Source organism: Rissa tridactyla, chromosome 3 (genome assembly GCF_028500815.1).
Source record: "Rissa tridactyla isolate bRisTri1 chromosome 3, bRisTri1.patW.cur.20221130, whole genome shotgun sequence".
In the NCBI taxonomy this organism is placed as follows: Eukaryota; Metazoa; Chordata; class Aves; order Charadriiformes; family Laridae; genus Rissa; species Rissa tridactyla.
Window position 1 is genome coordinate 26,254,808 of NC_071468.1, and position 25,820 is coordinate 26,280,627.

Sequence of the window (25,820 nt, forward strand, 5' to 3'; positions counted from 1 at the left end):
GTGCTCATGATGCTTCCTGATGAATTGGGCCATTATCTGAGGACTGCCCTGGACACAGAGTCCCACTTCAACACGCGCTCATCATGAGGTTGAATTTGTGGGTTTGAAAGTTAGTTCTGTGCAAGGGCAAGGCTCTCCCTGCCTCCTGCCCAGAGACAGTGTTCTTAAATAGGACAGGATCCTTCCAGAAGCAGTTCAGGAAAAGTCCACTGAAGGGAAGGATCATGAAAGAAATCAGGAAAGGCACAGATCAGCAATCCAGAGCATGACTGGAAAGATGGTTTTGGCATAATTGGAAAAATGGCTCAGATATCCCTCTTTGGGGTCACTAAGAAAGCTAGTACAAAATATTGGGGTAGGTTTTAGCTCATAACTTTTGCTAACCAGTGTATCTGTTGGCAGATGCAGCACTACTATGCCTACACGCTTCTCTGCCCTTTTTACTTAGGACTCCTTTAGCCTGACTTCCAACTGCACTGCCTAAGGATGCCAGGCAAGGACATAAACTGCCTCTGCTCCGTGGCTGAATGCGGCAGAAAATTTATTAATGGAAAAAGAAGAAATGCAAAAGGAAGATCATCTCTGGACATAGCCCAGGCAAAATGTAACTTGCCATAACACAGCCCTGAAAGGCACTACTAGCACAATACCCTGGCATGTTACAGCATCCTCCCAACTTGCACAAAAGCTGCTTTATTGCTGATCTCAGTTTACTCTATTCCCAGGCATAACTGAATTGTGGGTTTTTTATGGGTCGTCTGGCCTCCCCAGTAAGTGTTCTGGGCAATCATTAAGGCTGGGTAAGGCAAAGCACTTTTTTTTTTTTCTTTCTTTTTTGCAGAGCTTCTTTCTAACCTTTTATCGGCTGATCTGCAGAAGCTGTAGAATGATATGCAGTCCCTCTCCTGAAGCAGTTGATGAATAACCAACTGCTGCTGCTTCCTTCTGGGGCCACCCAGAATGAGGACTGGGGAGGGTGGACAGTATCACCACCATTACACTGTCTCCCACGACCCAACTGCCTCAGCTCCTCCAAGTCTCCCCTTTGCACCCCAAAAGCAACATGGTGAAGAAAATTAACTCACATACAAAAAGCCACTTGCGAACTTCAGATCATAAAGAAGTTTCTGGGTGAAAAAAAACCCACATCCAAACTCAGAAGGGCAGTCTTTGTAAGCAAAACTGCTTCCTTCCAGTTCCTCCAGCTTCACCTGCTTCCCGTGCTTGACACAGCGAAAAATCCTGTAAGAAGCTCATCTATTCATACGCAGGAACCGCTCATGTAACTAATGTGCATAATCTGGATGTAAAAATCATCAAGACGTTAGCGTATTCATGAACCATATGCTGTCACATTCATTGCAGGAAGCACAGAAAAAAAGTATCAACTTTTATACAAAAACCTGACTTCTTTTATCTGTGCTGCATGTAGGGAGCATGGAATAATAAGTTTGCAAGGAAAGACAGAGTCACCCAATTTGTTTGGCAGGACCCTCTGGTAATGTGGCAAGGAAGGAAAAGGGAATTAACAAAAAAGTTCATCAAGTTGGGGTTAAGGTAAGAACAGAGTGGGCCTCTGCTTCTGGAACTGCATAAAGACTGGTCCATACATATGGAAAAGCACCATCAGGGAGGAGACCACCTTAAAGAAAACCAAAGGAAGAGTGATTTGAACCGATGGTGAAATAAAGGAGGGAAATGGAAACTCTAATGAGAAGCTACTCGTCCATGGCTGGAGTCAGAGGCAGCAAATTTCAGAGAAACATGTTCCAATTCATGACCCAGTTATAGCACATTTCTCTCCCCTCTCTGTGTCCTTCCAGTCCGCTGTTGGTGGCCCTTTTGCCATCACCATGTTCTCCAATTTACCGACAACATCCATCAACAAACCACGGATCAGAGGGAAGGTCACAGGTGCTATTTGCTTTCCTTTGCACCTGCTCCACAGCTGAGGAAGAGCAACAGGGCACAGCTCATCTGACTGTTCATTGCTTGGGAACCCATCAACCCAAACCTCAACATTATTTCTGGAATATTCTTAAAGTTTACAACCAGCAGGGTGATGTAGAAGTAATTGCAGGACTAATTGCTGTGCAAGCCTACATAGTGTCAGGGGGTTGCTAGCAGATCTATAATCATCTTTCAGAGGGACAAAAACAAATTTCTGGATTGCAGCTGCCCCTGCCACCTTGATGCTTTGCAGCTCACAAACTGGAGGAAGCTATTCCTGTAGCTCCAGGAAGGTGGTTTTACCGTGTAAACAGTCTGGACTCTCTTCTGGCCACCTCTGTCTTCATCACACTAAAATCCCAAACTCTGCACTTATAAAGAAACGGTGGGGGAGGATGCAGGGGAAAAATAGCGTAAGGAGAAAACCAGCCTCCGTTCACACCCTTACATTCAAGAGGTCCGATGCTATTTGTAATCCCTAGGCACTGCCACTGCGCTGGAAAAGAACCTGCCTCTGATTCACTATCTCTGTCTCTTGGCAGCAGCTACGACAGTGGCACAAGGCAGAAACAAAGAAACTGCATTTCAGATCTGCCCATTGTAGAGATACAAAGTTTGGACCTGGATCCAAATTTCTGCCTGTAAAATCACAGCTTCAAGCCCACTGCTGGCTTCATTATGGATTAAAATGCCTAGGTTTGTCCTTTCTAGAGAATATAAAATTTCACTAGTTAGATAGAGGCTTAACAAAAGGTTTGAGCAGAGATTTCACAATGAACATGTGATGATTAACCGCAGGATCACGGAGATTAAAGGTGGGAAAGTACTATTAGGTCATTGCAGCCCTATGGCAGTTGCAGGATTGTTCTCTGTAGTGTATCTCTCCCAGCACCTTGTTCAGGCTAGTTTTGAGTGGCTCAAGCAAAGGCTCTCCCAGTTTCTTTCTGGAGGCTGTTCCACACTCGAGCAGCTCTTGCTGGTATTTATTTGATATTTAATTTCACCTTGCTCCATTCTATAGCCAAGAGCCATCTTAAATGGTCCTTTTTCCCACTGGCATCTTTGTGTTGCTGTTTTCTGCCCTTATGTCACTTCGTAAATTCACATCCATTTTTCTGTTTGCCATCATTTCCCATGATCAAGGTCAACAGCCAGTAAATAGCATACTTCCATGTATGCTATGCCCTTTCCAACCTCCATTAAACCAATCTAGTCTTTCTTTGGACGGTCGACATCATTGAATTTCTGTGGTTTGACTCATCATGTCATTTCCTGCTCTGCTTTGACTCTTCATGAGGTGCCAGCACGACAGAGAGCAGGACCCACCAATTAATGAGATGTAAAGATACGAGAAAGGCTCTCTCAGGATAATTGTTTTTGAAAGCTTAGTGCTACAGGAGATAGATGCAGACTCAACCTGAGGCCGCATGGATGGCTTCAGGTCAGTTCCTGCTCCGACTCGGATCCGTAGGTTTTTCACTCTGCGTCCTGGGTTTAGCCTTAAAGCGCTGCAGCTGATGCTGATGAAAGGAAGTTTGAGTCGGTTGTAATGTACAAAGCAGCACGCTGCAACTAACTTCACAGACCGAGGCCGGGAAAAATACGTTCCTCTCTTCAAGTCACGTTAATGGAATATTTTCTGCTGGATCAGGATCAGACACTGTAAGGTAGACATTGTCTAATGCAGAGAAGGATGTGGGATGAACAAATGCCAGAGCAAACAGTGCTAATGACCCTTGCTTTAAAGAGCCCAGAGACAAGACAGAACAAGGCCAGGGCTCCAGGAAACAGCCCGGCGGATGTGTGTGCACATGTCCGTGTCCTCCAACGAGCTGCACCCAGCCTCCCTCCGGCATGGCAAGCAGAGCCCACCGCCGCTGCCTGCTTCGGAGAGGTTTCAGGTTCCCACTCAGAGAAAAACGACAGCGTAGCAGCTACAGGGCTACCCTCACCGGCTTTAACTCTGAGAGCTATCGCAAACGTGAGCAGCCGGTGTTGATCCCAGCACTTCTAAATTTTCTGAATTCCCTGCTTACTGAAGGGTGAAATTAGACTCACGCTCGCGATTTCCAGCTTGCGGAAAGCAGCTCGGAGCAGGTAGCGGAGGGTACGGTGCACAGAGGATAAAAAAAGATGATTGTGGGTGCAGGGAAATATATTCCAGCAACACAGACTTTGTTGTAGCAAAGTTCAGACTGGGAATTTGCATATGGAAATTCTTTATGAAGGTACTCATATTAACAACCTGAATTGCACTCTTAAGAGATTACAGCAGTTAGGGAGAGGTAAATGAGCTCTGTCAAAACAGGAACAGCTCTAAGTGATTCCCCAAAGCAGGATCGGGGCACGCACCGTGGCAGACTCCCTCCATATTCTGGCACTGGCTAGGGAAATTATGGAAGTGTTTCTCTTCTGCTTCAAAGCAGAGGGTCTGCCAGCAGTTCTTGTCCAACAGTGTGGAGTTTGAAAGAATTTGACTCAATGCAGTGTTGATGCAAAGAAAAAAAAAAAAAAAAAGAAAAAGAGTTAAGGCTGTAGTTCAGACACCACTGTGTCACCTACAGTTTGCCAGGTTCAAAGGCACAGGGGATGATGTTTTCATATCCCTTCAATGGCCTCTGAACGTCAGAGAGATTTTGGGGGGAGCAAAGCAGGGGCAGGAGGGTGGACCCATGGGGTCACCTAGTGGAGCTCAGTGCCCAAGATGCATCTTGCTGTTGGAGCACCTTTGGGTGCTGTGTTAGCCACACTTCTGGGAGCCTCATCAAGACTGCAGCTCTTCTCCAGACAACCCTACGAGAGCCATAAGGCAGCTGTTTCTTCCTCAGTAAGTCTCATTCAAACACGAGCAGATCTTTAAGCAGAATCTGCATGTCCCAGGACAAACGCAAGGACAAATGGACAGTCGCAGAAGATTGCTTAGCCACATGCAGGGCTGGGCATGGAGGTCCTTCATACTGTGCAGGTTTGGCTGTCACCAAACAGTTCCAAATATTTGCCATTCCTTGTAGGTGTCAGAAGCCGCATACAGATATACCTACAGAAAGTCCACACGTGGAGCTCTCTGATCTTTCTAATCTCCCATTTCTCAGGGAAGGTTACGTCTTACAGACCTCTGCAGTGTTGGCCTGAAGGAAGTACAGCAGGTCTGGCAAGCATCAAGGGTTTAAAGCACTGCAGCCAGCTGCTCTCTCTGACCCCAAAAACTTTTCAATCCTCCTCGATGCCTGTTTCTTCAGTCCACCTCTGCAAGGAGGAGGAAATAGCGACTCCATGGGTGTCCTGGTATGGCATGTGGCCCAGCAGATCTCCTCTGATGAGCCTTGCCCAGGGGTCTGCCCCCATGCTGGGTTACTGATCTCACTGGAGGTGTACCAGAACAGATTATGTGCCCATCCCCTGGTCAGCCTGGCATGCTTCGCTTAAACCGACCACACTTCTTGTGAAAGCGTGAAATTAGGATGAGAGAAGTTGTAGAGCCTGTTTTTCCATGTAAGCAGTGTGAGCTGTAGAAAATGGACACTGGCAATGGATATGGTCGATGAAGCTGTTTGGTATAAAAAGGAATGACCCATTTTCTGAAGTCATGGTAGAAACAGTCTCAGAGAAAACAGACCTGGTGGTGCCTCTGCAAGACCCAGAGTACGCGTCATTGCAGATCCTAGGAAAGAGATTTTTCACACGTGGAGTGCACCATGTTTGCTGTGGACAGAGGAGACTGGCTCAGGGTCTGTGGCTGTGCACCATGAGGACAAGATTAAAGCACTGTGGGCTGGCACTGCCCCACGCTCCCAAACCTGCAGGGAGCTTACCCGACATTCTTGCTTTTTCAGCTCTTGCTTTTTAAAATTTCAGCAGTGCTCTTGAGCGGCGTTTTATGCTCTCGGGCTGCAAAGAAGCATTCTCTGCTGTAAAAAGATACAGTCTGTTTAAATCTTCTTTTTTTTTTTTACCCCCTGAAATGAATGAATGTAAAGCATCACCCAGTGACGCTCCCTACCGCTGAATCCATCGGCACCCTTTGTGTTTTCACGGCCATATTTTCCTTATAAAAACCAGTTCCGTCTTCTCCGCTGCTATGTGAAAGGCTCAAACAAATGTCAGAAAACTGACTGACAGACTGTACAGGCAAAGCGGAGAACCTGACTTTGTTCAGGGCTGTCAAGTGCACAAAGTAAACAAAGGAATAGATCTATGTAATTTTTCCTCACTAATCTCTTTCAACTACAACTCTTATTTTAGATATTACTTGTGAAGGAAAGCGCAACACAATGTCAGTGTGTTTTAAATGTTAAAAGTCTCATTAGCTTTGACAAATACGTTTCTCTGATGAATTTTATTATAACTTATCAAAAGCATGAAGCCTAAACAACTTTGTATTTTCAGTAAACGTTTGAAAGTTACAGCTTCCTAAAACTATCGTAACGTGTTATTGTAACGCCGTGGTTTTGTCCTTCCTCAAAGCCTACCTCCTCTGACTCTTCCTCCAAGTTATCTTTGTTAGAGGCTCAGCAGCTTTCCTCTCCCGTGCACAACCAGGATGGAGCAGCGGGATCTTCTGTGCTCTTTCCTCAACTTGCCTCTCCCTGCTTTATGAGGTTGCGCTGAATACAAATATCTGAGTGAAGCATATTCAGGTTTTGCAGAAATTGCCACCACCACGGATGACAGAGCTTACGCAGCTCCCTGCTGTAATACAGACTGCCTGCAGGGCTGACAGAGCCGCCCTCCTAAGCTGGGATTTACTCTCCTGCCCTGCCAGAGACTCTCGATCCAAGGGAGCAAGAGAAAGAGAGTTGCATATGCAGGTTAGGTTTTAAATCCCTCTTTCTGACAGCACGATGCAGCTGTGTGCTGCAAGCGCATCTGACAGACATTGGACCCAGGGGAGGATCAGCTCTGAAAAACCCTCCCCAGGATATTTTTGCTCTTTTTACTTCATTCTCTGCATTTCTTCTAACTCCTGGGGTGGGTAATTTTCCTCAGTCAAAAACTAGACAAAAGAGTTGGGGGGGCGGGGGGGGGGGGGGGAAGGGAGAGAGGTACACTGCAGCGAGTGGGCAGCCAGACCGCAGGCAGGCAGTGGCACAAAGCAGCTTATTTCACATGAGCTGGGGAGGGGAGCGCAGGTTTCGCAAACACCACGGGCCGTAGCAGGCTCCGTCCAGCCTCGGCCATGGGGCAGGAGCGGATGCATGGGGCAGCTTTGCTGACAGCGAGGTGGTTGAGGAGCTCACCACGCCTGGGAGCGCCCAGGGGAAGGCACCCGGGCAGGGAAAGAAGCATTCCGTGGGGTTCGTAACCTCTCGTGCAACTACACCAGTACAAATCACCAATGCCCCCGCCGTGCGGCTTTGCTGTTTGCTAATGACGAAAATGGGGACAAACATCAAGTGTTTGCACCCACAGACTTCCCCTTGGCAACCCACCACCCACGCACGGCCCTTCCGCCTCTGTGCCAAGAGGGGCCAAAAGCAGCTGCCGGGGAGGTTGGGGCCACCCCAGCTCCCGTCGGCTGGCCCAAGCCCACATGCCCCCCCACACTCCAGCCCATCAGCTCCTGTAGACCGGGAAGAATTTGCCTTGTGTCCCCCTCGGACCCTTCTGCCAGCTGGGGAGAACCGTGCTCCTTTGCCATGCGTGCCGGGCAGCCACACTGATGGCCATTGGCACCGGGTTTTAGATGAATGCACTTGCAGCAGGGCTACACTCAAAACACTGAGGATTCCTGTATTTGCAATTAGAGTATTCAATTTTTTTAAAATTTAAGGTGAGGGGACCTATTTATTTTCATTTTATTTTGTGTTTTCCCGGTTCTACCTGGAATTCGGATTTATGTAACATGCAACCGAACGTGTCAAGGTATCTGAAGGCTCAAAATGCACAATGCAATACTATAATATAGCTCTTTGTTATGCAAATTATTTCTTCCCAGCTGCTCCTGCAACGAGCGCCAGCCCGACCTATCAAAGGGGAACAAAACCTCTAGGCGAGCTTTCTGCTGCAAGGTCCCTTACCTCTGCGCTCCAGGGACTGGGGCTGCATCTCTTCCGATGCCCATAAACCAAGCCGAGAGGTAAACCAAAACAATTTTATATTGCAGCTCCACCGCCGCTGGGAACATGAGCTAGGAATTAAAAAGTGATACCCTCTTGACAGTCAGGTTGCCATGATTTACGGTTTTCTCTTGGGCCCCCTCCCCCTCCACATGCATCTTCTCAGCACTTCTGAGGAACGGGGAAAAACGAAGCAGTGTGGGAAAACATCCAGTCAAACCTCAGAGGCTCTGCCGAGGCTCTGATTTTGGCACCCGCCAGGGTAGCGCTATGTGATCATGAAGGATTTTTAGTGAGCGGGTGTCAGATTCGTGACAGCCAGAAAACGCCGTGGCTGCATTATTTAAATTAAAATTAAGTTCCCAAATAATAATAATTAAAAAAAAGGTTTCATATATTCAAAATTAAAAGAATAAAATTATCGGCCCACTTGCCTTTCTATTATTTATGTTGATACTCAGTTAAAAGAGAGTTTGTCTTGTCCCTGTGTTTCTAGAGCCTAGGAAGATATTTTATTGATAGCACATGGAAATATTCAAAGGGAAAAAGGAGCTTTGGCAGCTGGAAAGGGACGATTGCAGGCCACCGGCAGCTTGAGAGGTTCAGAAGACCACTGGGAATGTGGGGCAAGCTCATTAGCTGAATGCGTTATTTATAATGGTCACTAGTGAAATACCTCAAAAGCTGACATTAAACTGTCATCTTTGAGCCTCAGAATTAGCAAATGGGCACTTCCAATGGGTGGATAAATTCCTACAATAAAAATCCTTGTCTCAGTCTGCATGCAGAATAAGAAAAATGATCTGACAGTAGCTTATGCCCTACTCGTATTTTAAGATTTCCTTCATGACTGTACAGGTTATTTTAAAGTTCCGATATTGGAGCAATTCTGGAATGAAGGTACATTTCAGGATTGCATTAACACTACGCACCTTACTTCTCATAGCAAACACTAAATGAAATTTGCCACTATTACACTAATTAGTCTGCTGGTAAACCAGAATTCAATCTGTCATGCAGAGAAAGGGGTCAAAGAAGGAATAATATGTATTCAGCCTCTGCAGGTAACATATAGGCTGCTCAACATTAAAAATTAGTCAAACTATATTTTCAGCATAACAAAAATGACAATATTAATAGCAATGGAGAAAGGCAGGTCACTTCGGTCATACTTGTTGAGACTCACAGGAGATAAATTTGGGGAAAACATAATATTAAAAGTATTTCACACTTATAGGGTAGCAATACTTCACATATGTGCACTGTCTGATGATTTATAATAGAAAGGGCAATTGCATTTTGAGACAAAACCACACTACTTTATTGAAAAGAATAAGTGGCCCCATGGCAGCCGTATGGCTAAGAGAATGTGGCTGGTAAGTGGGGCCTACTCACAGAAATCAGTACAGAGGATTCCACCCTGAAAGAACAATGAATGGAGGCAAAAAAAAAAAAAATTACAAGGGTTTTTAGGGTTGATGAAGGAACAGAGCACGGATTTTACACATATACTGAGAGACGGAAATTATTTTGGAGTCGGGAAATAAAACTGGATTTGAAAATAATCTGCTACTTGACTCCAACTCCCACTGGCAGAGGCTTTCCCTAACTAAAACGGTAAATACCAAGTAGCCGGTCCCAAAGTGTATGGGGTGGAGGTGGGGGATTGCCATCTGAAACTTGTTCTGATTAAGAAAATAAGGCAGGGCGGGAAATACAAAACCAACAATAACCAAGGGAGAAGGTGGTCAGCTGATACCACCAGGCACAAGTTCCCCAAAAATGAATGGTACAGCATCATCTCACACCAGCTGAGGGTCTGAGTGCCTGTTACCTGCCTGCAAAATGTCTCTGAAACATCAGCCAGCAAACTGCCAGACAGCATTTGACTCCAGTCATAGTTCACACGTGAAAATGCTATGTTAGAAATATAAGGTGGTGAGGGGAGAGCGGAAGCAATGTTGCGGGGTCCCCCTGAGCTTGCTGGAGATGTGCAGCCATGATGGCTCCAGGCCAGTTTCTCGTGGAGGAGGCACAGCCACTGACCACTGCAACCCCATCACCCTCCTTCGCAATGGCCAGAGCCTTCACTTGTTTCAGGAGGCAGACACAGCCCGCAGTACAGAAAAGTGAGCCTGGCAGGGTATTCCGTAGGGAAGGTACCGCTGCAGGAGGTGGCACTGAATGGACTGACCTTGAGCAGACAGACTATTCATCTCCTTTCTGCAATCCCCGTATGACAGATTAGGTGCTCTCTGCAGCAAATTGGAGAATGATGCTGTATTAATTGAGAAGAATTACTAGCCATGGAAGAGAAGTTATTTTTCACATTCAGTATCTCCCCATTTTGAGACTTTTGTTGGGTTTGGGTTAGTTTTTTTTTTTTCTCAGGTACTTGCTTCTGAGTGTACAGACCACCCATCTGTGACTTCTACTCACACTCCCTGCATTCCTCAGAGGGGAACTTGAAAATAGAGATTAAAAGAAGTTAATATACCTACCTACCTCACCTTTCAGCTGGATCTGGGGAGAAAGCTTCACATACCCCACAGTCTACAGCACTTTCACAAAGCTGAGGAACTGAAACTCCACCTTCCCCAGAGTGCACTCACTTCCTTGCTATGACTTAAAGACTAGGGAGAGCAACAACAGGCCAACTACAGCCCCAAATGCAACCGTTTTCACATGATTACTCCCTTGGAGTTTAATCTAACCTTCCACACCTGACCCTAGGCCCCTTGACATGGAAAGCCACTGACCCCAAATGGTAAATTCAGTCTGGTTTTACAGCCACAGCTGCTTTGCTTAGTGCTCTTTGTGGAGAGGCCAAGAGGAGTGAAGGTCTCATCCCAACATCCCTCAGTCCCGGGGCTCAGCTCCCCAGTGCAGGGCCGGCCGCGTACATCTCGCGTTAGCAGCCTTAAACTGAGCAGGATTAACTGCTGCAAAGGCTCTCGGCACCCTGCCACGGCTGTGTTTACATTAGAGAAAATGGACCTCACAGAGACAGTTTGCAAACACCACAAGACGAACTTTTGTAAACTCCCCGGGTTTAGTCATCTTTCCCCATCTGTCAGAGAAGTTAAAGTGAGATTGAAAAAACACAGGAAATTACTGTGTATTCCAAGTAGTCGTGACTGAGCGGCTTGGCTGTTACATGGGATGCCTTGTGGAAGATTCACATCTCCTAACATTTCCAGCAAGATCCTTTGCAGCGCTTCCCCGGCTGCGATCTTTTAGCAGGCTCTGCATACCGGGCCAGGAAAAGCCTCTGGGGTGCTTCGTGCAGCTGCAGAAAAACTCATACCAGTTCTGAGGAGCCCAAGGGGTTTCCTCCAGAAAGCGAGGGTAGCCCCTCTCTTCGAGGTTGGAAAGCAAGGGCCAGGCAATGAAAAAGGTTAGGTCCCTTTGGGAGGCTTCCACCTGAGAGTTACCTTCACTGAATAAAACGCCAGATGAAATCCTTTACCCCACAGCGGTTTAAACCTTTCTCTGAAGTGACTGGCTGGCTCTTTTTGTGATAAAACTTAAGAAACTTCTTTTATCAAGGTTCCTGGCACGAGTAAGCAGCTATTGCATTTGCTACACCTCTGGCTATAGCCTTTATCTCAAGAAGGCAATGAAAGGGCATGAGTCAAATGCAAACTAGAAATCAACTTCACGTCTCTGCTTCGGCCGTAGCCCTTTAATCACCAGATCACTACCACAGTGGCAATCTGAGCTACCGGAAGCTGGAAAGGCCATTTAGCTGGCTGGGTCGCAACTGGCATGGGCCTCCAGAGGGGCCAGAAAGCAGCTAGAGACGCTGCACCCTGGTCAGTTTGTTGAAATTCCCCTTTAGATCATGCTGTACCTCTAAAGCAGCTCCCTCCTTCCCCTGCGCCAACCCAAAGGGTGGTGGCACCCAGTGGCATGTCGTGGTCTTCAGCGACAGGAGAGTCAGTGGATGAGAGACATAAAAAGAGGATGGAGGGCACACAGGAAGAAGAAATGTGAAAAACATCTCTTTACCACAAGCTTTGCTTTGGGGTGTAACACCTTCAGGACTGAAAAGAGCACTTCATTTCTGCGGCGCAGCCTGCGTTTGTTTTCTCTGTGGAGCCAGCTGCTACGCTGGCATGGGAAATCGGTGCCAGCTGAGGCTGGGAATGCTTAAGTAACCGTCGTGTTAAGCTGTTTCAACAGTTTAGCTAATCCAGTAAAAATAGTAAAATGTTACCAAAAGTATTAAGTATATATGAAGCACAATGATATTACGCTGCATGATTTGAAAAAGGAGCGTGATTTTTTTCAACTGAAATGAACTATGCATTGCCAAGGGGAATGTACTACCTGGTGGAAAGCGATCCTGAAGATAAAATGACGCTTCTGTTCTTAGTGACAATAAAATAGACCTGACAAGAGAAACATCTTTTTCTGTTGCTGTTTTCCATGTATTATTGAAGTACCATAATAAGCAGGGATTAGCCTGCTGAAAGGCACAGTTCTTTATAGTCTTACACTCTAGGAGCAAAGTATCTTCTGATAGAGAGTAAATTAATCTCCCTAGAGTGAAGCTCTTCTGTCCAGTTCTTCCAGGCAGGGAGACCAGGATCAGGTTCAGGAGCATTCATTTAGCAGTTATGCGTGGGACATACGGATGACAGGCATTACTATAACCTTGGAAAAGAACTAGCTCTTGAAAATTTGTGATACTAGCAAAATGTCCTCGGTATTGGAGTGTGCAATGGGGAAAAGGCCTGTCAGGTTCACTCTCTCCACATGCCATAAATCAACACAAACTTAAACCATGAAAGCCATTCAGCCTAGCCCAGGTTGGAAATCCTATCAAGGTCTGTTGCATTTCTGGCAATTGGACAAGGGTGTTTCCAACTCCCTTTTCTAACATGAAATACCTCTGTCTCTTCTGAAGCAAAGAGGATGACTTAGTTGACTCCTGAGTCCAATACATCTGCTCTCAGTATTTGCCATTATTTTGTGAGACATGGTCTGGAGAAAGGCAGAAAAGATCACTTACCCGTAGGTCAGCCTTCATAAATTAGATGACATTTCGCCCCTTACAGAGCCTGCTGACACTCAACAAGACTGTCCAGAGCTGTAATGACTTAATTTCTAGGTGTCCCTGGAATTAAAGAGGCTGTTAGAGTGGCCGGAGTAGACAGAGTTCTGCTGATCCATCACTTCAGCTGGTGCAAATTCAACTCAGAGGACTCTGCGAAGGGTTATATGTACGGGCTTGCTCTTGAAGACCAAGGAACCCCTTGGGGTCAAAAAGCTTTCAGCCCCCTCAAAAGCGTTAGCTGATTTGTGGCTTGGGCAGCATTTGGCCAGGCATTATCCTTGGCTGTCCATGCAAATCCAGAGAGAAATCTGTTGCTTCTCAGTGCACCTTCAGACCGTCCTGAAGTCTCCTGAAACCCCGAGAAGGCTGAGCTCCATCCCGGACTCAGCTTGAGGCGCGCAGTCAACTGCAGCCTCATCTCTTCAGCAGGGAGCACTTTGATTAAATGGCATTTCCTTGGGTAAGGGAGGGGAACATGGGGGAAAGGACCCAGTAGCCACTGGAGATGTAAAATTAAAATGAATTTTGGTCATTTTAATAAATATATATCAAGGAAATTTCACTTTACTACAACAACACATTAGTATACAAGCATCTAATATTTAAGCTTAAAACATCAAGTGTTTATCAAATATTGGAAAAGAGCAGACATTACTAGACTATCTGGGTATAACACAAGAAAAATCAGTTTTTTTAAAAAATTGGTCCTTGTGGACAAATGTCTAAATGATGATCCTACTCATACACTGTATGAATGAGATCTATATTTAATATTATTATTATTATTAATAAAAAAAGTTTCTGTCTTGGAGAAATAAGGTGGGATTTATACTCTCTTTGTCGTCCTTCACAATGATAACGTTTATAAACTTGTCAGTTCCAACTCAGCTGACCACACAAAGGTTATCGTTGATTTACGTCCTAGATACTCTCTTTGTGGTCACTTTTGCTGGCAGGGGGAAGCTTTTTCCTGCGACCGCTGGACTTAGTCACAAAACCCGTTCAGTTTGGAAATGTGACTGCGGGGTGTGGATGCTACTCAAATTACCCATGGTCCAGGAGGACCCAGGCTAAACCCGTGAAACCCAGAGCAGGAGGTCTCTGACCCGGGGCGGTGTCCCCCCCGGGGACCCTCATGCCCTGCACCAAGCTGGCCGTTTCCCCAGCACAGAGGTGAATTTCACCCTTTGGACAAGAACCAAGCGGAGAAGATGTCACTTGGATGTACAGTGCTGTGGGAACAAGCATCTATTATGAGTCAGCCGTGGCTTGGATGTGGCTATTTCGCCGAGCGTACCCTGCCAGTTGTTATGAGGACTGTGGGAACTAATTAATTTGGTGGATCTAAGACTCACAATACTCTTAGTCCAACCCTGACTAATATCTTCTGGGCATTTTAAGCAGCACACTTTTGCAAACAACCTACCTAGGAGATGACTAAATGTTGTCCTTAGCCACTGAAATCTCAGCTCATTTCTCCAAAATGTTCTTTTTTAAAATTAAACCCCTTACATTCATTCAGATAAAATCATGTTTATCGCCACATTATCAATTAACATTGTGCTTTTTGCTTTCTTTTCTTGTCTTTTTTAAATCAACAGCAAAAGTCATAGAAAAATTCCCGCATGCTTTTGCAATCTAAAAGAGAAAAATTATGCGAAACAGAATAAAGTATAAAACATGCCACTGGTTCATGAACTTCATTATACGAAGAAGGAAAAAAAAGAGCCCCAGCAACAGACAGTTGCCATAGAAACACTCAAGCATCGAATGCTTGTTTACAAGAGACATCTCTCTATTGTTTCTTAAATCCCTTCCTAAGGATGGCAAATCAAAAAGCAATTGAGCATCAAAAAGGAAGAACAGAGATGTTTGAATAGGAAGTTGAACTCAGTACTTCAAAGGTTAAAGGTTTTTAATAATATTGATCCAACCTGTGGTTGTGGGTTTTTTTCTCTGTTTAGGTTAAATCCCTGCTGTATCACTGATTTATACTTAATTTTCACGCTGGCAAAAATTAAGACAAAAAGTAAGGCACCAAAAAAAAACCTGCCCTGTATAACAACAAGCCTCATTAGTTATTACAGCCGAGGTGAAAACGTGCAAGTACTTGAGCTGCATGTTGTGTTTCTGATTAAGATCCCATAAACAGGTTATTTCTTTATGCTACGTCCTATTTTGTCAGTTGAACAAGACGCTGAATCCAGGAATTCATGAGTATCAGTATAAAATGTAGGGATATGGTTTATTCCCAGTCCGGGAAGACAGTCCTTTGTCAGAACAAACACTGAGTTACAAGGAGCGCATCACCCTTGCTGGTAGCATCGATTTGTTTACCAGACTTCTAATTCCTCGGTAAACATAATGGAGGTTCTTCTTAATTAATGGCAGACTTCTTGGGGGCGGGGATATATAAAACGATATGTTTTCCCCATCTGGCTGATTGGTAATTTCAGTAACGAAAGCTACACCATAGCTGTACAGACTATGGTGCTAAGCAGTAACGCAACGGCGTTCTTTATGAAGTCTCCATATTTATAAATAGGCCGCTGATGCAGATGATAGAGATGCTTAACACAATCTGCTCTCCAGTCATTTAAAACTACACGTAACGTTTGTGGCATGATTGTTATCATTTGTAGAAAACTATAAAAAATCCATTCAAAATAAAAATTTGACAGACAAACGAACATGCTGCGCATGCTTCAACAGAGCAAGAAAGATGCCTCATATTTTACTTCCTTTGCTGCAGCACATTTTATTACTTGGTAAAGACTCCTTTTTCCTTAAGGATTTTTTCCAAGATTCACTTATGTTGCTCTTGTCATTACATCCAGTCTCAAAACAGTCGTAAAATTTGCCTTTACATTCGAGAGCGTGGGTGCCTCTTACAGGTTCACAGTTTAGGGCGACGCTCTCTCGCTCAGGTTCGTTACCTCCTTTCTCGTCATTAAATTTTGCCTTTTCCTGATTACCGTGAGACCTGGCATTAGTGATGAACATTTCGTTAGCAGGTATCTGGTCATCGCTCCTGTAAGAAGGGGCACTGCCAATGTCATAATCCACCTGCTGGGAACAGCTTGGCATAGAAATGGGGGAGGAGGAGGAGCAGGAGGAGGAGGAAGAGGAGGAGGAAGTATTTTCTGTATTAGCATTAACAGAGTAAGGTAGATTTAAATAGTGACTGCCACACTCTTGATAGAAGCAGCACGTGTGGAGCTTCTCGTACTCCTCCTTTGCCATCCGAAGGCGTTTTCTGTATGGACAGTCCTGAGGCACAAACCACTCTTGTGGCGACGCGCCACTGAAGGAACAGGTGGAGAAGCACCAGTTGTTCTGCATGATGATTTCTCCATGGATCCTCTTCATTAGGTTGTTGATGAGGACGGATCTCCGCAGGTAGACTTCAGGATCGTCAATGAATTTCAGCTTTTCCAAAGACATGTAAAGAATATGGGCCCGCTCCTCAAACACGGAGATTGTCTGAAAATGCAAAAGACAGAAGATATGGAATTGAAGGCAATCGGTTTCGTTCCAGGCAAGGAGAAAAAAAAAAACGAAGCAAAGTATTCCCCCTCTGCCACTACTTTCCACATTCTCTTTCTGAGGCACCTAAAACTGGCTTTTCATTTTGCACACCCATGTAGCTGGGAACCTGCTTTTTCTCGGCCACAAAATTCAGCCGGGGTTTAGGAGATAAGTAGCTGAGTGTTACACTACGGAGGCAATCGCAGGGCACGGATCCAGGATGGGAGAGCGAAATCCAGATGCACACATCTGGCTCTTTATTTGCATTTGGGTTTAAAACATAAAATTGTTGTGCAGTTTAGCTCCAGCGAAGGCTGGGGGCTTTTTGATGTCAGTGGACCCGTTTCCATCCCCTGTGGGGCTTCTACAAAGCTCTGAAGCCAAGCAAAGGTTCCCCTCCTGCAGCCTGAAGGTCTGCAAGACGCAGCCAGCAGCCATCGCCTCACGCAGCAAGTGTCGGAGCATTTAATCCACTGCCAGTGGAAGAGGCCCTCCAGCAAGGAGGCCTCCATTTGCCAAGCTCCCTTATTCTGCTCTTGCGTACAGAAGTGCATGCAGGGAGGAACCCATCTCAAAGCATCGCAGCATCTGGAGAGCAGCTGTTGGCCTGCAAACTACACCCTGCGCTCTACGGGACCGGTGGGAACGCGGATAGGCAGGGACAAGGTCAGGAAATGGAGAGAGGATAGGGATTTGCAGAAATCCTGGCTGGGCGCCCACAGATTTGTTCTCCCTTCCATGGTCCTTCCAGGACTCCCTTTCTCAGCACTGGCAGCATGAACAGGTTACTGCCCCCGGGAGGCCCCGGATTCTGCGCTGTAATCGCTACCCTGGGAATCAAAATCAGAGAGGGGCAACGCATGCTACTGTAAGCACTATTAACTAATTTTCATTTTTAGTAAGAATTTGGTTTGCGTAGGAGGAGAGCAGCACAGCACAAAGAGAGACTGCTCTAAATCCCCCCCATCTGTGGCTTGATCATTCTTCCCTTTCCCACATGGTTACAGCATTTTTGCAGAGTGGAAGTCGTAGCTATGAGGACTGAAAGAGCATAAAGCACAGCTGCTTTTCACATCCATTCAGCTCTCCTCAGCCCTCTAGCTCTTTCCACAGCCCGGTCCTGTCTGCAGGGCTTAGAAGAAGCGCGGTGCCGCGTGAAAAAAAAAAAAAAGGCCGTGTTTTCATGTGAGTTCACAGCTGAAGCTCTTCTTTGTTAGAGAGAGTAATTTTCTATAATAAATGACTCATTTTAAATTATCTTAAGCCTATAGGTTAATTTGTGTCCTTTATACCTGCCGCAGCAATAGTCAGCAAACCCAAAAACACCTGGAGCAAACCAGTAAGCCTTGAACCTTGATCGTCCTGGAGATACGTCCTGGAGAGCCACCAGTAGGAACAAGTTGTCAAAGGCTTTCTACTACAAATGTTTGCCAACGGCCCTGGAGAGGGGCTCTGGGCCCTACCGTCATACCCTTTACAGGACAAGGAATCTCAGAACATAACTCACGCTTTACTGGGCAGTGGAGGCATAAAAATGTGTAGAAAATTCAAAGAAACTGGGTTGGCATCCTCCCTCCCCCAGAGCTCAGTGCTACAAACTACAAAACGCATTAGTGCTGAACAGAAGAAACTGGTGACCCAGGGTTTTTGACATGATACACTTCTACGAGAGGACAAAATAATGTCTGGGACAGGTCTATCTTACCAATACCTCTACAACTGGGTTTTCTGCTGTTAGAAAGGGATAAGCAACCATTCCTCCTCTTTGCGAGGGAAACAATCACTCCACAAAAATCCAACAATCTAGCCAAGAAAAAAACTGGCTGAAATCAGAGAGTAACGTGACGTGGGAGACACGCTCACTAACCAGAGCACATTTTTCAACACCCTCGGTGCTATTTATTCATTGCTCTGGCAGCAGACTGGACACCTTCGGGAATTCATGGTGAGGCAGTTTTTCACCTTCCCGGTCAGGTACTTACTTCCAGCCAACACTATTTGTAGCTGAAAATTCCTTCGGCTACTCTAAGGTCCTCGGGAAGCGAGCTCGGCGTTACCACTCACTTCTCCTCTGTAGAAATCCCTGCAGGGAAACAGGGTCCCAACTGGGCAGACCTCCCTGCCCAGTGTCCCTGGGAGGGACGAGGCACTCGGTTCTCCTCGCATCTCAGAAGGCTGCCTCTGTGGTGCAGGTAAAGATAACGTAGAAACTCGCTCCACATCTTGATCTCTTTTAGCTTGCTGTCTCTTGTGGTACTATTGCCTCCCGTTAGCTGTGCTTTGATCAGATGGCGTTGTGTCTTCTCTGTCGCCAACAGTACCTGGGTAGCACTGGACTGCCATGGGCCAGGTATGATCCAGCAAGGTAAGGATGGTGTCTCAAGGCACGAGCTATCCTTAAGCGCATCACTCCAGGCATGCAATTCCCTACAGGACCCAGCCCTTAATGAACGGGAGCACAAAATCTCTCATAAAAAAAAAAGATTTCAATTTGTGTATTCACTGGCCTGGGAGATGTTTGCTCTAATCCCTCCCCTTGACAGCTTTCATTAAAAAAAAAAATATATTCTTTCATTTACTAATCTGTTCTTTTGGAGTTATTAGCTTTTTAATAAACAGGATTAAATACTGAAGGAGCTTGTACTTGCTTTCCAAATCATTCTGTTTTTCTAGAGGATCTGTAACCTGTTTGGGGTACATGGAACCTATTACTATTTTCTCCCCTGGAAAAAGTTTTGAATGAAGTGGGGAATCATGGGCCCATTTAATTTATGTTCTTCGTTTCTGCTGTTCAAATGCTGTTACGTAGCTGTTTCTGTAAGCATGATATAAACTAGCTAAGAACAAAATAATCTGGAAAAAAAAAAGTTATTCTCAGCCTTTCCATTTACAGTTGTTATAAACGAAGAAACGCCTTTGCTTCTTAAGCAATTCGATGACAATGAAACAATAAATGTGAACAAGCGACAACTATTTGTTTCTGAGCAAACAGCTGGATCATTCTCCTAATTTCAGCAGAGTATTTCAGCCTCCTGGAAATGGGTCAATCGAGTGTTACTAAGCATCTGAAACTCGGAGTAAAAATAATGACTATTAGAAAACATACTTTATGTGTACAGCTGCTGAGCGGCGGATGAAAATCCTCTTCTTCCACATATTTCCTTTTAAAGTATGTGATCTTGGATGTTGTTACAGGATTTGAAATTCCCCTGTAATGTGATCCTGTGGGTAATAAATCAGATACGACAAATGACATGCGGTTTGCCGGAGGTTCTCCAAACAAAATACTTTTCATTTCCCCTTCGCGCTACAGGAGGACTCCGACGCATATTTTTTCCCAGATCGATGCTCAGCCATCGGGAACAAACCCTCACCTGACTAACGCCTCGCCCGCCGGCAGCGCCGGCCCGGCCAGCCCGGGGCTCACCGACCGGCCCCGGGACGCTCGCCTTGGGGAAAACTTTCCCTCCCAGCCGGGGGAGCCGGCGGCCGCTTTCCCCACCGTCCCCCGGGGACGAGCCGGGAGAAGCCAACCCCGCGCACCTGCGGCCGCGCCGCGCTCGCCCCTGGGCGACCCACCCCCGCTTGCCCCCGGCAAGCCGGCCGAGCCTCCCTCGGCGGACAAACCAAGCTCCGTCCCGCCGCCGCGGGGCCGGGCGCGGTGCCTACCTGCGGCGGGGGGCCCGGGGGCCGGCGGGGGCGGCGGCGGCGGGGCGGCGGCGGCGGGGCGGCCGCAGCAGGGCGGCTGCCAGAGGCCGCGGTAGGCGGCGAGGTCGGCGGCTGCCTCGGCGGCGATGGGGCGGCCCAGCCGCTGCATGGGCAGCACCAGGGTCATCGCGGGCGCCGGCACCTGGAAGCGAAGCAGCGCGGTGAGCGCCCGGCACCCCGCCGCCCCCGGCACCTCGCCCCCCGCCCCCGCCGCCCCCCAGCACTCACACCTCTAGGCACACCTATATAAAATAGATACGCACGTATAGCTGACATAGACACGCGATATTATTATTTTTTTTTTTACGTCTTATGGCAGGAAAAAGACCGGAGCGCTCGCCCACAAAGGGCGCGGGGTCTCCGCCACCGGGAGTTTGTGAGAGCCCCCCCCCCGCCCCCGCCACCGCCCCCCGAACCCGCCACCGCCCCGGCCCCGCTCCCGCCGCCACCCCCCGTCCCTGTCCCCGCTCACACACCGGCACGGATCCGCTCACTCGCTTCCCATGTTCTCCCGGCGGCGTTGGCACGGCGCGCTCGGCACCGGCGGGTGCGGGAGCCGGTGTGTGTGTGGTGTGTAGCGTGTGTGTGTGGGGTGGGTGTGTGTGTGCGTGTGTGTGTGCGGTGTGTATGTGCGAGAGAGAGCGCGCCCGGCAGCCGGGGATCGCGTTTCTTTCTTCTTTCTTCCCTCCCAAACGAAACAAGACAGCGGAGACTTAGGTAGTTGTTTCCACTAGCCCCGATCGGACTGAACTGGATCTGCCTCCAGTCAAAACACTGCGAGACTAAGACAGAAAATTGGCTCCGGTTTCAAGCCGTGAGTTGCAGTCCCACCGGAGCCAAGCACAACATCGGCGGAGCGGGCGGAATATTAAGCAGGAGCGGGGACTCCAGGGCCAGCGCCAGGCTGCGAGCTGCCTCCTGCCGCGACAGCAGGCGGGAGGGGAGGGGAGGGGAAGGGAAAGGGAGGGGAGGGAGCAAACTTTCTGCGAGGGGCAAGGGATGAGTTCATAGTCACCTACTTCTTGGCAGAGGAGCGCGGAACAATGCGCCCAGACGCGGCCCAGCCCCTCCCTCGCCTTCCTCCTCCTCCTCCTCCTCCTCTCTCTAAGAAAGCGGGACGTAGTTTCCCCTCGGTGCAGCCCTCCCGGAGGAAGACGAGGGCCCGAGCGAGCAGCGAGAAGGAGGGGCCGCAGGTGGGCAGGTGGAATTTCAGCAATTGTTTGTCTTAGCAGCTGAGCGCTGGCTAACAAGAGGAAAAAATAGACCGCAGCAGAAGAGGGAGGAAAAATAAATCATTCACATCTGCCAGTTGTTTTCTTAAATCCTGGAAGAATGCATAAGGCTGCTACTTTATTAAGAAATGGGCTTCCAGCATGCGTGAACTCTCTGTTCCTTGGATGGATGCACACGTGGGTCTGCCCTCCGCTCCTCAACGGGGCAGAAAATGAGAGGCGAAGGGGAAATCCCCGAGCCCTAGCAAATCCTTGTTTGCCCTCGTAAAGGCCACAAGACCTTTACAAGGTGCCTAAATGATTGATACTGAAGGGTGCCTAAACCCCTTCCTCACAATTAATTTACTCATCGTGCACTGCGTACGGCCCTCAGTCATCTTCTTGCAGTAGCCCGTTAATGCCATCTTGCTTTTCCTGGGCACAGAAACACTGACACAGGGAGTGGCAAGCCACCAGACTGGCCCATTGGAAGCTATCCCTGACACCGCCAGTATATATTATTTATTCCCCACAGCTTTTGTTACCAGCTGAGTACCAACGCATGGAAAGACTGGTCAAAACAACAAGTGGGTCAGTCTGCTGACCTAAGAGCAGGGCCAAAAAGTGGCCCAAGAACCAGCTAAAAAGTCATATATTTTGTGGCTGAAAAGATTACGCCATCGTTAGAAAGCACCCACGGACTCTTCTCATTAATCTGCACCGAGGAATCACTCACAGGGATACATCAATCTTCTCATGTTGGCATGATGTCAACACTCAGTGTTTGTCCTTAGAGAATAAGGGTTGGAAGAAACTCACTGCTGCTTTGGAAAAGTCAGGATTTCTTTGCACGTAATGAATTCAGCATCTCTTTGTGGAATTTTTTTATGAGAAACGGAGATTTTGACTGTGCTTTTTTTTTTTTTTTTTACATATTTCATCAGCAATAGGTCTTTCTATGCTTAAGCAGAAACACACAGGAAGGAAGGGAGGGAGGAAGGAAGGAAGGAAAGAAGGAAGTGTCGGGATGCTGTCTGCACAGCGCTGCTGATTTATCTTGACAAACCGAGTTCTCTGGACAGCCAGTAAAGTAAATGAACTGCTTCTGCTATTTACAACATGGAAAATTAATAGAGGCAGGCCAGTTAACTTCTATAAACAGCTACTGTCCGTGCGCATTCTCCATGTTTCCAAACTGTGTAAAAACAAAGCATAAATAATAGAGCTTCCCTAAGATTAAAAAAAATAAATAAATCAGAAAGCCAAAGCCTCAAACCAAGCTTGTAGGTCTCAGCATGCGTTACAAAGCTGTATGGGTGGCACTCAGATACAAAATAAGCCCCACTTAGTAGCAAAGGAATTGCTTCAGCACGCAGAAGCTGAGAACCAGGCTTTTAGAAGGGCTTGTGACTCCGGGCACGCTATTTGTTCCCATTTGATTTTTCAGAAGCACTGACTTCCAGCTGCTGCAAATGAGTGGGAAGGGAGCTGCGAGTACTCAGCACATGGGAAAAGTCAGCCTCCTCGAAGGTAAAGTTGGACACGGCAAAACTGAAAGCCTGAGGTACGAGGTGGTATTTACTGAAAAAGCGCTGCCGAACCTATCTCCATAAACAGGACCTCTGGCATTGCTCCCGAAGAGCCAGCCTACCGTTTTTCCCCGTCAAGGGTGGCAAAATCCACTCCTGAGTATCTTGCCAGAAGTCACGCAGCAAATCAGTGTCAGAGCCAGAAATAGAACCAGATCTCATCGTCCTCCAGCCCTAAGCCCAACCCATTTATATTACATTATCGTATGCAATGGAGGGATTTCATCCAAAATCCCGTTCGTTTCAATGAGACTTTGCAGAACAGCACACACATTGTTACATTCCCATTAATACCACTGGAAATAAAGGATGAAAGATGTACATTTGAGCATACAATACATTTACTATACAAAATTACAGCAAAAGGTTGACACTTAGGGCTGGATTCAATTTTGAAAAATCCATTTGGGAGCCTTGTGTGGGCTTCAGTGGCATGGAAGCCAGGCACAGTTTTTTATTGAACCCAGCCCTCCATCCTTAGGCTACCACAATTTTTCCATTTTGTCAGCCAAATGCATGCAGTGTGAGGACACCCCGAGGCATCTACAGCAGCCTGAAGGTTAAAATGTCAAACTTTTTCCGTATGCAGTTTTACACAGTAAGACTACTATACATTGCTACGCTACTCCATTTGCTGGGGTTTTCACTCACTATTCCTCCAGAGCCATTATGATGTTAATGAGAGAACTGTAATGATGCCATTCACATTATAACAAGCCTGATGCCGATGTCAGTGAAAAGGGCTCTTTATACAGCTCCAGAATGCCTCTAAAATCCCAAACTTAAAAATAAAATGCCTGTGACCATAATGCTGCAGGTCTCACCGAGATCAATAAAGACAAGGGAATAGACTTAAGATGGCTATTCCTTTCTTAACTCCTGGGTTCGTACCTAAGTACTGCAGCGGTTTCAGTCTTTATCGTCTATTCTGGAGTGTTTCCGTTGCATAACAACATGACTTGAGGAGAGAATAGCATTCCTTAACTGTACTATGCCATTGTTAACATCTGGATCGCAGCGCTTAGAAAACAAAATTGCTGTCGTTTCAGTAGCTGTTACCTTCCTGGCGTTATAGAAAATTTACACTGCCGAAGCAATCAGCGATCCCGCTGCACGAGCACTGCAGGCTGTGGCTGTGGCTGTGCAGACCCACGCTCTGCGAAAGCAAGTAACAGCCGAAGAGAGGAAGGGGAAAGGCACAATGACATACCCAGACTGGTGTACCTACATTAAAACCAACAGAACACGACTAAATCACATGTAAACAATTCCAGGCTGACCTCCTTGTAAACTACCTACTCTTTATGGTTGCTGCAACAAAGTTTGGTACCGCCAACTCAGCTGAGGGAGGCCGGGCACCCTGTGGGCAAGCGCATCGTGAAAGAGGGCATAAAGACTTCCACGGGAGCAGCAGATAAATGCCCGAGGACGCCAGCATCACCGGCAAAGGGAGCAGAGTGGTACAGTAGAGACGATGGGGGAGCAGTGACAGCTAAGGCAGAGCTGTGACAACCCAGCACGCGACAATGAAGACTAGGTGCAGGCAAGTAAGGAGGAAAGGCAGGGGGTGGGTTGGCTCTGACCACAGCAGTGGACAGGGAAGGGGATGTTGGGAGCTTGTCTTTAAATCGATCAAACTGGCTGATATGTCACAAGTTCAAGGAGGAGGAAGTTACAAAGAGAGATGGGAGATAATGAGGGCCTTGATTGAAACGTTTATTGTCTGGGTAGACAGGCATGGAGTTATAGTAACGTTATGAATGAAGCAGTGGAAACACCGGGGACACCGAACGGCAGCACACTGGGGCAGCCCAATCAGTAAATGAAATGAAAAATCAGTAAAGTGAATGAAAGCAAAGAGTCAAAGATGATCCCTGCGCTCAGGGCTCTCGAGGCAAGGCGAGCTGCAAGGCTGCAAGAAGCGGAAAAGCCTCTAGAGTTGGCCATGCTGGATTTCAACTGAAAATTGGACTCCCAAGAAACAGGCCATGGGTTGGGAGCAGAGAGAGAGAGGTATCTCTTCCTTCTCTTGTTGATATAAACCATCAGAGAAGAACGGCAGTGCAGGGTGGTCCCTGGTGCACGAGCTGGAGACGGCAAGGAGGAGGCAGAGGGAAGAGGGGACGAGGACAGGTGGCAGCGAGGCAGCGCGGGCCCCGGGCAGTGATCATTTTCTGTTCCTTCAGCCGCACCTCGTATCAGAAACATGTATAATGCCGTCTGACATCAGCATGATACAAGGGCGACATGAAAGGGTTAAGGCTGGCTGAAATAACTAGACTGGTAGAACAACAGGTCTGTGTGCCAACGGGGTCAATTCAGCTCTTCATCCTTTGGAGGTATAGATAAACTATAGACCTGCCAAGTCTAGTGTTTTTCCCTGTATTTCTTGGCCCTTGCTTCAGGGAATTTCAAGGAACCCACTGTTTTTTTTTCTTTTTGCTTTCTTTTCTTTTTTTTTTTTCCTTCTTTTTCTAGAGTTGGACTCACTGTTTGGTGGAAAAGGAATTAATTTGAAATCAGAAATTGATTTCTGTGTCAAGATGCAGCCTTTCCATGAAAGGGTTTCAAAGGTATCTTCACTTAACTTCTGTCCTAATTCAGATTATACAACTCCAGATGCTCGAGTGCCTGTTTCTCAAGACAGAATTCCAAGCAAATATTTCTCTAGCTTTCCTAATTCCCACATGATAATTTTTTTTCTTTTCATACTTTG

The 25,820-nt window shown here is 46.9% G+C and overlaps 1 protein-coding gene across 1 annotated transcript; it reads right to left on the reverse strand.

Annotated features, from left to right (window-relative positions):
• Positions 1-13,050: 13,050 nt before the first annotated feature.
• On the reverse strand, positions 13,051-20,909 carry SERTAD4 (SERTA domain containing 4). The gene is made up of 4 exons (XM_054197339.1): positions 20,781-20,909; positions 20,266-20,446; positions 19,703-19,818; positions 13,051-16,551 (listed from the first exon to the last, which is right to left on the reverse strand). Exons 2-4 carry the CDS (start codon positions 20,429-20,431, stop codon positions 15,796-15,798), a joined length of 1,038 nt encoding a protein of 345 aa, XP_054053314.1. The 5' UTR covers positions 20,432-20,446; positions 20,781-20,909; the 3' UTR covers positions 13,051-15,795.
• Positions 20,910-25,820: the final 4,911 nt, after the last annotated feature.